We start from the raw sequence: 17,122 nt of genomic DNA, 5'->3' as shown, positions 1-17,122 counted from the left end.
ACCCACCCATCTACCCATTCATCCATTTGCAAACACACCTATCCATCCACCCATTCATCCATCCATCCATCCATCCATCCTCCATCTACCTATCCATCCATATACCCATCCTCCCATCTACATACACACCCACCAATAGACCCATTCACCCATCCTCCATCTATCCATCCATCCATCTACATACATACCATACCCAACCACCCATCCTCCATCTACCCATCCATTTATCTACATACTCACACACCCATCCACCCATACTCCATCTACCCATCCATATCCCCATCCACACAACTACACACACATACCCATCTACCCATTCATCCATCCTCCATCTACCCATCCATCCATCCATCCTCTATCTACCCATCCATCCATCCATCCTCTATCTACCCATCCATCTACCTACACACCCACCCATCTACCCATTCATCCACATATACATCCACCCATCCATCCATCCATCCATCCATCCATCCATCCATCCATCTATTCATCCATCAGTCTATCCATCCATCCACCTACCTATTGTCTGTCTATCCATTCGTCCATCTACACACACATCCATCCATCCATCCATCCATCCATCCGTCCGTCCGTCTATCCATCCATCCATCTATCTTTCTACCTATCCAACAACCTTCTTATCCATTTACTCACCCTCATAACCATGTGGCTGAGCAGGGGACACTGTTTCTGCCAACTCTGGTGTTCAAGGGTGGCTAGGGCACTCCTCATCTGCCCTAAGCACACATGGCCCCAAGGGTTCCCACAGTTGGTTTCCACACACAGGGGCTATTACCAGCTGCCTGTGAGAGCTGAGGGCAGAAAAACTGAGATGAGAAGCTTCAAAGCTTCTCGAAGAGTCATTCCAAAGAGTGAACCTCACTCTCACAACTAATCCCGGATGGTTCTGAAAAAACCCCAGGGACAGAGGTGGTATTGCCCATCTGAGGGAAGGACTGTGGCTGTGGGGTTTTTTGAGGAAAGAGGAGTGGTATTGGGAATCAAAATATCCAAGTTTTTTGAAGACCACTTTGGTTCCTGGGATGAGAGGGCTTCTCTTACTTCTGGAAAAGGGAGCAGAACTTCAGATTTATTGGCCGAGGTCCCAGGCCCAACCCTCAACGATGCAGCCAGATGATCCACCAGGGAGCTTAACTGTCTCAGCTCCCACCTCCCTCTTTATCATTCTGAAATGCTATGATGAGTTCTTGCATGGTGCACATTTTTCTTTCCTTTTACTTTTAACCTATCTGTGTCTTTATATTTAAAGTTCAGGCCCTGTAGATAGTATTCAATTAAGTCTTGCTTTTTTCTTTGCATTTAATCTGACAATCTCTACCTTTTGATTGAAATTTTAACTCCATTTATACTTAGTGTAATTGTCAATACGGTTGATTTTAAATCCCACCATCTTTTGAATTAATTTCTATTTTATCCTACCTGTTCTCTGTTCCTATTTTCCTCTTTCCACCCACATCCATAGTTCCCTAAGTAACTATAGGCCTTTGCCTGTCTGGTTGCTCTACGTGCAACACCCCCTCCATCCTTGACTCAGTTCAAATGTCATCTCTTCTGAGAAGCCTTCTCTTTTCACCCAGAACGGGTCCAGGATCCCCTTCACACCCCTGCACTTATGCTAAAGGACCCTAGGTAATTAACACATTGCTGTGTCATGGCAGACTGGCTCATCTGCTCCCTTCTTGCACCATGAGCACCCAGAGGGCCAGGAATGTGTTTTGTCTACCTTTGAGGCAGCACAGGCACATGAAGTGTTTAACAAGCCTTTGCTGAACACATAAAGTTGCAGAATAACATATGCGGAGGAGTGTATTCAGGCAGAAGTGACAAAGAGAACTAAAGATGACTTCAGTGTCCTGGACTCACACCACCCTAATGCAGGCCTGACCTAGGGTCAGCGCATAATAATTATTTCACTTTTATTATGATTATTATCAGTGCTAAGAAAATGTTTCTTGAACAAATGAATGAATGAAGAAACAACTAGAGAAATTGGTGCTGGATGCTTCAGGCTCCAGGACCTGCTCTGACAAAACCAGGGGCCTTTCCCACAGTGTTTCAGAAGACTTGGGGTGTTTGCTGTGTCCTGAGTACAGGCCACAGCCTGGGGCCCAGGCACAGGCACTCTGCATGGAAAGGCCCTGGGAAGAGTTAGGTAAGTCAGGGGCAGGGTGGAGGGGAAGACAGGGCTGGAGTGTCCAGCCTTACCACAGAGAAAGGAGGATGTCCAGGCCACAAGGAGACTACAGGGCCTGAGGTCTTCTCAGGGGATGCAGCCCAGAGTACCTATCTCAGGTCAACTCCAGGGCGATGGTCATGGAGAGGAACCACCTCGAGCGTCTCCAGCATCAAAACCATGCCTTCTGCTCACATGTGCCCCCACCCACTCTGCTTGGCAAGGTGCAAAACCCTTGGTGGTTGAATGAATGAATGAATGAATGAATGGAATGAGTGAATTAATGAATGAAGCACACCCCAGGAAGGGAAGCCTCATCACAAGGAAGTCCATGGGAGGCCTGCTGGACAAGGACCACCCAGGCCTGTAGGCGGGTGGATGGGAGAAAGGGGTTGGTACCAAGCCGCAGCGATGGCTGGGGGCAGAAGACCATGTCCCCCCTCCAAGGATGGGGATTTGCTTGGGTGCAAGTCTCTGGAGGTTGCAGTCATGGCTGGTCCAGAGACGTGCAGGGAACAGTCCATGATCGCAGTGACTTGGTTGATCTTCCCAGGGGCTGGTGAATAAAGGGAGCTCACTGTGCTTGGAAAATATATCCCCAGGGGCTTGGGCAGTAAGACAGGCTGCCCCCAAATGCCTCTCTGCCACCCCTTGGTAATAGGAAGAACACTGCCCAATAACTGAGCCCCTCCTGGTGGGGCACTGGGCTTCAGAGGGTTCAGAGGGTTCCCAAGGGAGGGGCTGGGGGAAGGGCTGACCCCTCATACACACACAAGACACACACACAGATGTGCAAGCACATATGTGTGCATTCACATGCTCACCCTCACCCCAACTCACCAGCAACACACAAGACCTTCACAGACACACCCACAACCCCTACACACAGCAACCTGTAACACAGATACATATGTGCAACCCCCAGAGAAGCAGGGCCATCCACATGGGTGAACAAGGCCACATAGATGGGCATGTCTACACTCATCCAGAGACCCTGTCTTCAGTTCACTCACCACAACCCCAGTACACAGACCGGTACTCCCAAATACACCCACAGATGTGCATATAGCTTCTGACACAAGTGCATACACAGACCCATCCCCACACGTACCACACTCTCATGTACACAGATGTAGACTCATAAGTGCACACATGTGCACTCACACATAGGCACATACACATACAGGCTCACCAGCCCCCAAACCCTCCAAGCATGGCTGGACTCCAGTCCTCACCCCAACATCTTTTCCTGGTCTGTCCCCACTCTCAACCCCCCTGGAGACCCCTTCCTCCTGGAGCTTCAGCCCCCACTAGGCGACATAATTACAGAAAGATAGAACTTGGCACTCAAAGCACCTCCCCTGCCATAAGCCCCTTCCCTGGGGCCCAGCCCAGAAGAACTAGAGCTGAGTTCCAGGGCCTGTGGCCAGGGTGCCTCCCCCAACACGGCCCTGAGCAACTGCAGAGGGAGGCCCCGGGCAGGAAGAAAACACACTTGAGAATGGCGGAGACAAGAGAGGGAGGGGAGGGAAGAAATGGCTGGAGCCCTTCAAGACAGGAAGGAGAGAAGGAAAAGCCAGCCAGAGCTGATAAATTTCCATGATCGTGACCACTGCCAACGTTCACTGAGCACCTGCCATGTGTGGGCAGCATTTATGCTAAATACTCACAAACCCTCTGCAAGCTCCACTCTAGGGATAGGGTAGGTGGAGTTTCAAGAGGCTGCATCACTTGGTCAGAGCCTCTTGCTGGTGAGTGGGAGAACAGCAAACACTTCGATGCCCACTGTCTGAGCTGCCATTCTCAGCTCCGTGTTCCAGACCTCCTGTCAGGCCTGGTCTAGGTGACAGAAAGCTAGTGGGATCTGGACAGGCCCTCTAACCTGGATATCTGTTTACTTGGCTGTAAAATGGGTATGAGAACACCTGGCCTGCCCCACCCAGCAGAGAAAGGCACTGTGGGGATCCGTAGGATCGATGGATGGTCAGGGTCTGCCTGTGGTGGTTTCGACTTGGGGTTATGTTGTCATTACCCATAAACAGAGGCGGAGATGGAACTTCAATGCTTCATGCTCCAGCCGACAGCAGCCTCGGCCCCACGGGAACCCAGTCCTCTGAGAGCTGGTTGCTGTGGATACACTCCCGAGGGTCCCAGCCTGCCAGCCCCCAAGCCCCTGTGAAACCCCCAGAGTCTGTTCTTACATGAGTGGGTCCTCAGGGAGGGAAGGGGTGGGCTAACTGACATCTGGGCCCCTGCCCCCAGGTGTGCCCACACAGGGGGCAAGGCCCCAGAGAATGCCGCCTTGGCTGGGGAGGCACCTGGGCTTTGTCTAGCTCCTTTCTGCAACGGCCCATCTCCCCAGGCCTCTAGGCAGGCAGAGCCATGATTTTCAGCTCATCCCTGCTCACATGAGACCCGAAGGCAGGGAGAGGAAGGCCTGGGGGCCTCCAGGAAACACGCTCCCCTCGAGTTTCAGTCCCTGCACAGCCGTGCACAGCTGTGCATCCTTGGGTATATGGCATCACCTATCTGAGCTGGCCCCTCTTTGCCAAAACACAGGACACAGCAAGGTTCCTGGGTTGTTGCCACAGAGATAACCTAAAAGTTGGGGCCCAGCAGAGCGCCTCTCACATAGTAGGGGTTTTCACAAACTGGTGCTTGGTGCTGGATGCAGAGCACTCCAGGGAGGCTGACACAGCCCAAGGCTTTGGAGGCTCTAGAAACAGCTCCTTGGCCATCAGAAAACCCAGCACCATGGTGGGCAGTGCCAGAAAGGGAGGGGTGATCCAGGTTGAGGGGCACCCAGGAGAAGCAGGCATAGTGACCCAGCCCAGTTGCACTGCTCCACAGCATGAGCACAGCTGTGACCACCCGGGACCCCACCCCAGCTCGGCTCTCCCTTCTTACAGCCAGGATGCGTTGCAGAGCTGCTGGGTGGACTGTTGGTCAAGACCAGGGGCTGTGGTGCAGATGCTGCCTCTCTGGGTTCAAGTCCCCTCTCAGCTGTGGAAAGCTGGGGGCTTGAGGCAAGCGACATCATTGTGCTATGCCTCAGTTTCCTCACTTACAACATGAAATATTGTAAGGATTAAGTAGAAAGTGCTTGGCAAGTCCTTACTCCTCAACGAGTGTGGATTGCTACTGTAAAAGGAAAAAATACCAGCAGCATCTACTATGTGCTTGGCACTTAATTTACACATTTAATCCTCAGAGCAAAACACTGAGGTCAGCATGATAAATAGTCACGATGGTTCACAACTGATGGGGAACAGGCAGTGACCAATCAGAGCAGATAATGGTTAAAAAATCAGAGAGGCCCCCCAGTTTCTCCCTGGATGCAGAGATGTCAGCCCAGGAGAGACTCCATTACTATTCCATTACTATCACTATTCATTACACTGCCATTACCTCTGGCTTTGTAGTGGAGCACAGAGGCCCAGAGAGGTCAAATTACCACTGGGTCACGGGAAAAGGAGATTTTAACCCAGGCCACCTGACTCCAGGACCCAAACATTCCCTGAGAGCACCTACGCCCCCTAGACAGGCTGAGGGGGACAGAGCGGGGCAGCAGAAACCAGTGCCCATGCTCAGCCCCCTGGAGGGAATCCTCCTGGAGCCCTGTTTAGAACCCTGGCTCAGCCAAAGGGCCCTGAGAGGGTGGGGTATTGCTATAGCCCCTAAAAAGAGCTCTCCACTCCAGACAGGACTTTGAGGAGAGGCCCCAGGCCCCAGCCAGACATGCAGCTCTGTTCTTTTCTTTCTTTCTTTTTCTTTTCTTTTTTTTTTTTTTTTGGAGACAGAATCTCCCTCTGTCACCCAGGCTAGAATGCAGTGGTGCGATCTTGGCTCACTGCAACCTCTGCCTCTGGGGTTAAAGCAATTCTTCTGCCTCAGCCTCCTGAGTATCTGGGACTATAGGCATGTGCCACTATGCCCAGGTAATTTTTTTGTATTATTAGTAGAGACGGGGTTTCACCATGTTGGCCAGGATGGTGTCGATCTCCTGACCTTGTGATCCACCTGCCGTGGCCTCCCAAAGTGCTAGGATTACAGACATGAGCCACCACACCCAGCTTTTCTTTTTTTAAGAGACAGGGTCCCACTCTGCCACCCAGGCTAGAATGCAGTGGTGTGATCATAGCTCACTGCAGCCTTGATCTTCCAGGCTCAAAAAGTGCTGGGACTATAGGTGTGAGCCACAACTCCCGGCCTTGCTATTTTCATTCAAGTGCTCCTCTCTTCAGGCAGATATCCATGGAAGGGTCCCCTGGCCCTCTGGGCTCCCGTGGGCCTGTGTGTAACACCAGAAGGCGGGGTCAGCAGGCGCTGAGGCCCCTTCCACTGTGGGGTGTTCCCTTCGCTCTCTCTGGCCCTCGTCTCCCTCCCTCTGCCCTCCTCACCCCCTCAAAATCACAGGGTCCCAGGAAAAACACCCTCAGCAAACACTCCTGTGTCCCAGCAGGCGCCTGTGGCACATGGCCTTTCCCCAAACCCTGCCTCCCTGCCAATGGTGCCAGCAGCGGTCCTCGAGGGAAAGGTACTCCCGAGAGCCACCTGGCACCTCCGAGAGCCACCTCGGTCTGGAAACAGACAACACAGACTCAATGGGAACCCCAGGCCTGTGTTGTCTGACACCCAAGGGCCACACAGACTCCAGGCCCACCACTGGGTGCCTCTCAGGCCCTGTACTCAAGGCCTGTGTGGGCCTATCTGTAGCCTAGACTTCTCCACAGCTCATTGAAAGCCACTTATTATGGGCCTGTGGCTCCCTCTGGCCCACAAGTCCCAAGTCAGGGTCCATTTCTGGTTCTCCTTGGCTCCCAGGCACCTCCAAACATAACGGGTGCTCAGGGAAAATTTGATGGATGAATCAGTCATTAACAATAACAGCAATCGAACCACGTCGAAGGGCCTTCCACATACCAGCAACTGCACTAACAGAAATGATGCCGCTGGTGATAAGAGTACCAGCTGGTGATGACAACCAGCACCACTGAGCCCTGAGTGCCAGGCGCTCGGTCCCTTGTGTGTGTGTGATCTCTATGAACTGTCAAAAGAATCCCGGATCTAAGGCCCAGAAAAGTCAGTGACTTGCCTAAGGAGACCCAATAAACAAATGAATATGTCTACCCAGGCTCATCAACAAAGACACCAGCCGCCACCCATGATGCCCTCACTGTGCATCAGCCGCTATGCCAGGCACGTTATCTGCATGATGTCATCAGCCTCTCACAACAATTCTCTGAGGCTGGGACAATTATTACTCCCATTTTAGAGATTAGCACTTGACAAATGAGGCCCAGAGAGATAAATAACATGAGCCCATCACATAGTTGGAAAAGCAATGGCAATGCTGAGGTTCAAACCCAAGGAGTCTACAGCACAGCAGTTGTGTCTCGCTACTGCATGATAGTGCCGCTTCTCGGAAACACGGCACTCAGGGTATGTGGCTCCTGTGGGGACCAGAGGAGCCCCAAGGAGAGGAGCAGGGAGCAGGATGAGGTGGGCTGCACTTACCCGGGGCACTGGCGATGTCTGGGTGGCTTTGCGGGGCCCACTGGTCTCCGGTGTGAGGTCACGGTGGTCCACCTGCATGTGGCTCTCCAGGTCTTCGGCACTCTCGAACTTGACACTGCACTCGGGGCAGCGGAGGCCAGCACAGGGCCGGTCGGCGGGCTCGGGCGGGACCAGGCCACCAACCTGTCCATTGGCGCTGCGGGCCATGCAGCCGGCGCAGAGGCCATAGGGCAGCCCATTGACGTCGAGCTTCACCAGGTCCTGCTTGCTGCGGAACTCCTTGAGGCACAGGGCGCACTTGTAGAGCTTCTGCAGTCCCTGGCCATTCGGGGAGGATGCCGCGAGCTGCCCGCCGCTTTCGCATATGGAATGCCGTGAATCTTGAGTCGAGGCGGGGAGGTGACGATCTGCATGCAGACCACACATCGGAAGCCCAAGTGAGGAGTTGCCAGGTCAGGTGCATGCTGGCGAGCCTCAAGACAGTACACGAAACTCGAGTACGCTCGCGCGTCTCGCAGGGGGCATCTTGTTCAGAAGCGATTCATGGGGTCTCCTAGTGAGATTATCGCAACTCTCAGCGCCGAAAAGAGGGTTCACCTTTGAGACCTTGTGCTCAGTGAGCGTCAGCAGCGAAGGGAAACGCTCACCACAGATGGGACACATGTAGTGCTTGGCAGGGCCCCGGTGCGTCTGCAGGTGCTCCCGTAGCCCGTTCTCCGAGAAGAAAGTCCGTGAGCAAACATTGCATTTGTGGCTGCCCTTGATAAACTCAGCCTTCTTGCGTGAGCCATCATCCTCGCCTGGCCGGATGTTGTGGTCCCGCAGCCGGTGGTTCTGCAGCAGCACCTCCATGGTGTAGGCCGCCCCACAGATGTCGCAGCCGTACATGGGCTCCGACGCGTCCACGTCATCCTCGCTGGCCTCGTGGCTGTTAGGCGCCTCAGGGTTCTTAAGCAGCATACCCTGCAGGTCAGCAGGCTCAGCTTTCTTGGTGGCCGTGGGGGGCACCCCATTGGCCGTGCCATTCTCAGTTGCAGCATCAAACACACAGTGCTTCTCCCGCAGGTGCTTCTCCAGCAGGATGATGGCGTGGAAGGCCTTGCTGCAGAACTTGCAGTTATACTTCTTGCTGTGTGTGGTGATGTGGCACTGCAGCTCCACCTCGGTGCTGAAGGTCTCCCCACAGAAGATGCACTTGTGAGCCTTGGCTGGGTTGCCCAGGTGGCTGTGTTTGACGTGCACCTGCAGGTCAGCCTCCTTGCGGAAGTCCCAGTTGCAGGCCGTGCAGCGGTACATCTTCTTCTCATTGCTGTGCTTCACTGCCAAGTGCACCTGGATAGACACCTTGGAGTCGAAGACCTCCTGACACAGGGTACAGTGATACAGCACGAAGGTGTGCATGTCCAGCAAGTGCTTCTGCAGGTCATCCACGGAGGAAAATTGCTTGTCGCAGCTCTCGCACACATAGTGGGTCGACGTGGTCATATAATGCACCGTCAGGTGCTGCAGGAGGGACTCCTGGGAGTCAAAGTCCTCTTTGCACTGGGGGCACGCCTGCTTCCGCAGCAGCAGCTCCAGGTGCAGCTTCAGGTGGGTCTGGAAGCTCTCAAAGTTGGAGAACTTGAGGTCGCACTGATTGCAAGGATACTCGCCATTGGAGATGGAGTTGGCGCTTGCTGAGAGCCGCTGCCGCTTCGGGGAAGACACTTCCACGTCGGATGAGACTGGGCTCTGCTCAGCCTTGGACTTCTTGCTGTGGGCCAGTGGAATGTTCTTGTGGTTCTCCTTGATGTGCTTGGTGAGCTTCAGGATGGAGCCAAAGATGGGGGAGTTGGTGCAGTAGGGGCAGGAATAGACCTCCATGAAGGACTGCGTGGGCTGCACCACCGGAGACTCTAGTTTGGCACTGCCCACACTGCAGTGGGCCTGCTGGATGTGCTCGGTGAGGGAGGACTCAGTGAGGAAACCCATGGAGCACTGGTTGCAGAAGAAGGCGTTATTGCCATCAGAGGGGTTGGTGTTGGGGCCGCAGTGGGAGACACGGATGTGCTCCTGCAGGCTATTGATGTCGGCGAACATCTCGGGGCAGTAGTTGCAGTGGAAGGCGGAGATGTTGCCAAACTGCATCATGGGGTAGGCGTGGTTCTTGTGCAGCTTGCGAACGTGCTCATTGAGGTTGTAGAGGGTGGGCATGGAGTCCAGGCAGATCTGACACGTGTGGCTCTGCTGGGGCTTGTCCGCATGGATGGTCTTCAGGTGGATCTCCAGCACAGCCAGGCTGTTAAAGTCCCGCTTGGAACAATAGGGGCAGCTATAGACCACCTTGGTCCAGCCCTGCCCGTCATCCCGCATCTTCTTCTGCCCCCGCAGCGGCTTCAAGGTGGAGTCCGGGGTGGAGCCGCGCTCCACAGAAGCGCTGGAGTCAGGCGTGGCGCTACTCATGGAGGCCACGCTGCCCAGTACGGGGTCGGGACTGACGCTGTGGTTGCTGGAGTCGGGCTGCCGGTGGCTGTCCAGGTGGCAGTAGACACCTTCTACGGAGGAGAACTGCTCAGGGCACATGGGGCACTTGTGTTTCTGGTTGGCGTGGGCTTGGTGGATATGGGTGAGCAGCGTGTTCTCGTCGACGAAGACCTCGGGGCAGTGGATACACTGCAGGTCTGCCTTCTCGGACAGCTGTGGGTGGCGGGTGAGCACGTGCTTCTCCAGCTCCTCCGTCTGGCTGAAGGTGTCCTCGCAGTAGTCGCACATGAAGTCGTCCTTCTTGGCTTCCTTCTCTGACTTGGCCAGATGCTCCTTGTTCTTTTTGTGGGCCTGCATGTGGCTCTGCAGCGAGCTGGTGGAGGAGAAGCCACGCTTGCACACAGTGCACTTGAAGGGTTTGCTGGAGCTGTGGGTCTTCAGGTGGATCTTGAGGTGGTCGCTGCGGGAGAAGGCCGCCTCGCACTCGTGGCAGTGGTACTTCTTGTCGCCCGTATGCAGCTTGATGTGCCGGTCGCGGCTCCTCTTGTGCTTGAAGAGGCGGCTGCAGTAGGTACACTTGAACGGCAGCTTGTCGCTGTGGATCTGCTCGTGCCTCTTCAAGTAGCTCAGGCGGATGAAGGACTTGTCACAGAATTGGCAAGGGTACGGCAGGCCCGTGCCCCCTTCCTCCTCGCCGAGGCCGAGGTCACAACCATCTCCGATCATCTGCGTGGGTGACGCAACATCCTTGCTGGAGGGAGACGAGGCCACCCAGGAGAGTTGTGGGTCGTCATCACCATCTGCAGGGGAAGGCAGAGAGGATATTAGAGGCAATTCCCAGGGCTGCCGAGAAACAAGGACAGAGCCAGCTTCTCGACAGCGCACGGGCTGAGGCTGTGCAGCTGGCCAACGGCTGCAGGGGGCTGTGGGGAGGGGCAGGGGCCGGAAGCAAGTGGACACCAGGGCCTTCCTGTCTGCAGAGGGCATGCCAGAGGGGCGGCAGATAATGAAGGGGGAGCACCTTTTCCCTTAACAACACTTGCCTGGACCTGGCAGGACGTGGTACCCCCCATCAGAGGGGAGGCTCTCGGCTACTTTTCTGATAGGGAAAGGAGGGGCAGCCTGGACAAAGTCACTGAAAACAAACTCACAGACCATCAGTCCTATAGGCCAAAAGGAGGACAAGTGCTGTCACTTGATCCACACCTGGGAGTCAACTCCCCTCAAATCCCTAATCTTGGAGGGAAGGAAATCCCACTGGTCCTTATGAACACAGGCAAAATTTTGCAGCAACAACAAAGATTCCCTTATCAGATTGGTACATAGCATGCACCTTTCTCTGGGGATGGGTGGACTGATGAAGCTGGAAGCTGCTGCTTCAGGTAGTAGACAAGACATAGGAGGTGTGAAATCACAGGGCGCGAGACAGCAGATTCCAGTGCTCAGGCGGGAAGTGAGCCTAGGGCACTGAAGAGGCATCTGTGGGTTTCCCGGCGCAGGCCATCCTGAGACCCTTGTTTTCGTTTCCACTGCACCCCTGGATTCGCCCCAATCCCACCCAGGACCAAGAGAAATGGAGAGACCGTGACAGTGATTGGAGGAAGAATGAGGACGTGGACGACCACAGAGCTCAGACCCAGGCAGACCCTTAACTCCACTGCAAAGGCAAGGAAGAGGCAATCCTTGCACAGACTCCAGCGCGTCCCACCCTCCCTGGGGACAGCCCTCGCAACCCCCTCATTTGCTGGCCTGTCCAGCCTCAGAGGAAAACTAAACAAACCTAAGGGTAGACCGTTTCTGGGAAAACAAAGGCACACAGGACACAGTGAATAAAGCCAGAGACATTCCCTGACGGGGGCCGAGCAGAGCCAGCCCGGGCAGGGAGTGAGTTCCAAGGCTCAAGTTTCTCTTCGGCTGGATTTAAAACTTAATAATGAATGAAACAGACCACAGGCTGCTGCGGGCAGGGGAGAGAGACAAACAAAAGCTCAGATTCGGCTGCGCTGACCTTGCTCTTGTAACCCCGAGGAAATAAACCACTGCCCCCGCCTCTCCAGCCGCCAGCCAGCCCAGCTGAGTCTTCAGAAGAGCCTCACAGACGTAACCCAGATGTAACCTTGGCCCAGAGGCAGCCCAGACCTTCAGAAAGGGATGGGGCAGGCGCACCATGCTCCCAGCTCGGGTGAACACTGGCACACACATGCGCGTACACACACGCCCACCTACATACACACACAACACCCACCATCACACACATTCATTCGCACCATCACTCCCACACACTCACACTATCACTCACAAACTTAAATATACATGCACAAGCTCATGTACACACATTCACCTGCAGACGCGTGTGCACGCGCACACGTACACACACACACACACACACACATCACAGACCTGTGGTTTCCCTACAAGGCTCTCCACACAAGCTGCCTCTGCTGTCCCAGGCCAATCCCAAGACTTAAAGAGACAACAAGGGCTGACTGGAGGGTCTTGAGGGGTTCCTCACAGCTGGGGCTGAGCCTGGTCCTAGGCCCCGCTCCCACCCCCTAGCTCCCACAGCGCTGACCATGTGAAGATCCACCTGACCCCCCTGGCACCACTGGCACAGCTCAACCCGGATGCATGCAGCTCTCTGAAGCTTGCAGTTCTCCAAAGCTCCCGGCTCCAAGGCTCCCGGCAGCCAACCCACCTCTGAAGCCTGGCTCCCCAGCTCGGCTCAAGGGGCCTCCCGGAATGCCCTCCCAGAGCACCAGCACCTTATCCCCCGGGGGCCTCACATGACGGGTTCGGCAGATGGGAAGGACGCAGCAGTCGAGGCCAGCTCCCCAGATGACATGCAGTGGGAGGCGCCCCAGCCCCTGCCTGCCAATTCCCAGCTCTTGCCAGCTGGGTTCTGTGGGGCACAGACAAAAGGGACCCCAGGGAGGAGATAGCTGGGGCCAGGGGACCTGCTTGGCCCCCGCTCCAGGTCAGGTTGGACTGGCTTCTTATTATTTTGATGTCTTTGCTCAGACTCACTCAAGCTGCCACTGAGTCCTTCCCGTGTGCCCAGCACTCTGCTAAGTGCTTTCTCGCAACTGCAAATGAGTGGCCAGGGCCACTCCCACTGGACAGACGAGGAAACCGAGGCACGGTCTCAGAGACTTACTCTGGGAAATGACAGTGCCAGAGACTGATGCCAGGACTGTCCACATTCAGGCCCCTCGATCATGACGTGGGCCTGGACCAGCTTCTGGGGGTCAAACAGTCAAGTAAGACCACTCCTGCGTGGGTCAGAAGGGGAGAGGGCCCACGTGTAAAGACTTCAGGGTCCTCAGACCTTGATCTCCTTGGAGCCTGCCTCATGAGGAGGACCGGGGCTGGCCCATGATTTGCATTTCTGGAAGGGGCTCATCAGGGCTCAGAGAGACCCACGAGTTCACGGGAGCCCACCCAGCAACTGATGTGTGGAGAATTCTCAACAACTGGGCAAGTGAAACTACTATCACTCTTGTCCCAAGGACAAGTCTGAACAGATATTTCTGCCAGGGTTCATTTGCTCCTGAACCTTTCACACCAGAGGACACTCACTCAGAGCCAGAGCCCTCCTGGCTCCTCTGTGAATTCATCATGCCCTCAGTATTCCTCTTAACCACTCACTTTATGCATCTGAAAAAAGGGAACCACTGGGAGGAGTGGATGAGAAAAAATAATGGGAGAAAGCACTATTATGCCACTGACGTGAAAAGTCCAGAATAAGGTGCATCTGAGACAGAAGGCAGGTTAGCTGCTGTCTGAGGCTAGAGGTGGGAGCAGGGAGTGGCTGCACAGGTGACAGGGATCCTTCTGACACGATGGAAATAGTCTAAAACTAGACTGTGAGTGAAGACTGCAAAGCTCTGTAAACTTACCAAAGACCGGCTGAGTTGCTGACTTCAAACAAGTGAATTTTATGGTATGCAAATTATACTTCAATAAAGTTGTTAAACAAAAGCACTATTTTGCCAATAATAAGAATTAGTACTAATTAGTACCACAAGTGCTAACAATAATAACAGCTCTATTTATTGAGAACATCCCACGTGCCAGCACTGTGCTAAGTATGTCTATTATCACAATTAATTTCTATTCATCCTCACAACAACCACATCTGGCTGTCTGCAGTAACGTTCCCATTTCTGAGATGAGGAAGTGGGGTTCAGGGAGGTGAGGAACTGGCCACCAGTACCAAGCCAGATGCCCCACTAGTGTCTGGCCAAACTGCATCTTGTAGGAGTACAGAACCTGGTCCCCAGGCCCATCAGTCATTCACCCAGTAGGCTTTGGAAAGGAGAATCTTAACCTGCCCGGCGCCAGAGTACCCAAGTTTCATTGCAGGCTGGCTGCTTGGCTTTATTTTTCTGCAAACAAGTTTCAAAACTAAAGCAAAGCATATTATTCTGGGAGCAACAAACTGAGCCACTGCTGAGATTATAATCATCTGAATTGAAATGAAAATAAGGCTCCTTAAATTGAAAAGGCCCAATCAGGGAAAATGGGCATGTTGACATATAAAGCCCCAAACTCAGATTGCCCTGTTTAAAGTCTCTTATTCAAAGAACATTCAACCTCGTCAGCTGCCATCCCACCCCCTCCAAATGCATTTTGCTTTGGGGGCACTTAGCTCAGTGCTCTAGAATAACACTAGAGAGATAAGCTGGGGCCAAAGCTCAGGATGTATCTATAGGGGCATCGGCAGAGAAAAAGGTTCTTTTTTCTTTTTTTTCTTTTTTTTTTTTTTTTTTGGTAGGAGGGATGGAGTCTCGCCCTGTGGCCCAGGCTGAAGTGCAGTGGCGTGATCTCGGCTCACTACAACCTCCGCCTCCTGGGTTCAAGCAATTCTCCTTCCTCATCCTCTAGAGTAGCTGGGATTACAGGCACACGCCGCCATGCCCGGTTAATTTTTGTATTTTTAGTAGAGACAGGGTTTCACTATGTTGGCCAGGTTGGTCTCAAACTCCTGACCTCAAGTGATCCACCTGCCCCAGCCTCCCAAAGTGCTGGGATTACAGGCGTGAGCCACCACGCATGGCCTGAGGTTCTCTTCTCTTAAAGCAACGACACTTTCCTCATGCTGGATGCTGGACACCACACATACACCTGCAACTGTGACCAAGGCAATCCCAGAGTCCTCTCCAATATGAACATTCCAGAACTCAGGGAGAAGGTGAGTTTTTTCAAGGAAAGTCCTGTTCAGCCGCTACATTTTTATTTTCAAGTAAATACTTGCATTGATTTTGCTGTGTGCCAGGCATTCTTCTAAGAGTTTATGTGTACTCACTCATTCAATCCTCTCAATAGGCTAATGAGTTAGGTACTGTTATAATTTCCATTTACAAATGAGAAAACCAGGGCACAAAGAGGCTGAGTGACTTGTCCAGGTCCACACAGCCGGCAGGCAGCAGAGTCAGGATGCGAACCCCCCTGAGTCCTGTTCAGTCAGTGTTTTCACCCACAAGGCTTCACTACACCCCCAACCCCTCTTTACCCACTTTGGGAGGAGAAGCATGAGAAAATCAAGTGGCAAGTACAATGACTAATGCCAGACCCACGCTTCTCCCCACCCCCCAGAGTAAATGCAATCAAAGAACTATAACAAAAATGAGTTTAAAACACACACACACACACACACACACACACACACACATGCAAGATGGAGATTAAAGTCATTTAAAAGTGACTAATACTGCAAAAAGGGCAAATAGGAAAAGGGTTATATGAGGCTTTTGCTGTCTGCTGCAGGAAGAGAAAGAAAACAAGCAAAAAAGAGGAGAGAATTTTTAATAAAAATTCAATTAAGTAGAAAAAAGAACATCAACTGGGCTTCAGAACATGTCAGCAGCAGAAAGAGCCAGGTGATTCCCAAGTTCATGTTGTCACACTCGGTGACCAGCACGGAGCAGGACATGAATTCAGCAGGCTGATTCTATAGTGTGTAAAACTGCCTCGGACACACCTCACCTAGGCAGAGCAGTGCAAGTGGCCACCCAGAATGGCTGGGAACCACAGCTCACAGCTCCTCTGTCACAATGAATCAAAGTCAGGGCTGCTGGAGAAGGTGCTCAGGCCTAGACAGGACAGTGACCCACAGACTCACAGGAGTGGGCTGAAAGGGGAACCTTCCTGCAGTCGGGGGCACAGATGGAGAAGGAAGTGAACTGTCATCAAAGCTATGCAAGAGGCCCTAAAAAGAACACTAGGGGGACTCTCTGCATTGAGTTGGGGGGGAAGACAGCTGAGCCCAGGAAGTTCCAGGTCACTAGGACATTCCTGAGCTGGGCAGTTCCATCTGTGTGAATAAAAATGATCATCCAGCCGGGTACGGTGGTTCATGCCTGTAATCCCTGAGCATTGGGTAGCTGAGCTGGGAGGATCGTTTGAGGTCAGGAGTTTGAGACCAGCCTGAGCAATATAGCAAGACCCCGTCTCTAAAAAAAAAAAAAGAAAAGAAAAGAAAAGAAAAAAATTTTATTACACAGGCATGGTGGTGTGTACGTGCAACCCCAGTTACTTGGGAGGCCGAGGCAGGAGGATCAGCTGAGCCCATGAGTTCGAGGTCGCAGTGAGTTATGATCATGCCACTCTAGCCTGGGTGACAAGAGTAAAACTCTGACTCTTAAAAAAAAAAAAAAAAAAAGACCATGAGCCTACAAAGGGAACAAGAGCTCATCTAGCCATTGGAATGAGGTTTCCATCCCAGTCTGCAGGGCCTCTTGTGCCCAGGACTGTGCTGGATGCTGCAGGGTCACCTGGGTGCATCCCACCTTGGTCCCGTCACATGGACATCCCAAACCATGCAAAGGAGAGGCCAAGTAGAGCAAGAAAGGCACCAGTGGGAGTCATGCTGGGGCAACAGGTAGAGAGTACATCAGGAGGCCAGGCCTCCATTGCCTCTGCTGGCTCATTGAAAGCTGGAATTCA

At 53.3% G+C, this 17,122-nt stretch overlaps 1 protein-coding gene across 1 annotated transcript in view; it reads right to left on the bottom strand.

Moving 5' to 3' along the window:
• ZNF423 (zinc finger protein 423) overlaps nt 1–17,122 on the bottom strand; it is a 313,807-nt gene that overhangs the window by 137,783 nt on the left and 158,902 nt on the right. Inside the window, 3 exon segments of the mRNA XM_017885564.1 lie at nt 7,715–8,058; nt 8,061–8,206; nt 8,253–10,977. Coding sequence (XP_017741053.1) covers nt 7,715–8,058; nt 8,061–8,206; nt 8,253–10,977 — 3,215 coding nt within the window.

Source organism: Rhinopithecus bieti, unplaced genomic scaffold, assembly GCF_001698545.2.
Source record: "Rhinopithecus bieti isolate Rb0 unplaced genomic scaffold, ASM169854v2 scaffold_15185, whole genome shotgun sequence".
Taxonomy (NCBI): Eukaryota; Metazoa; Chordata; class Mammalia; order Primates; family Cercopithecidae; genus Rhinopithecus; species Rhinopithecus bieti.
Note: the sequence above shows the minus strand (reverse complement) of the source record. Positions and strands in the feature narration are given on the sequence as shown.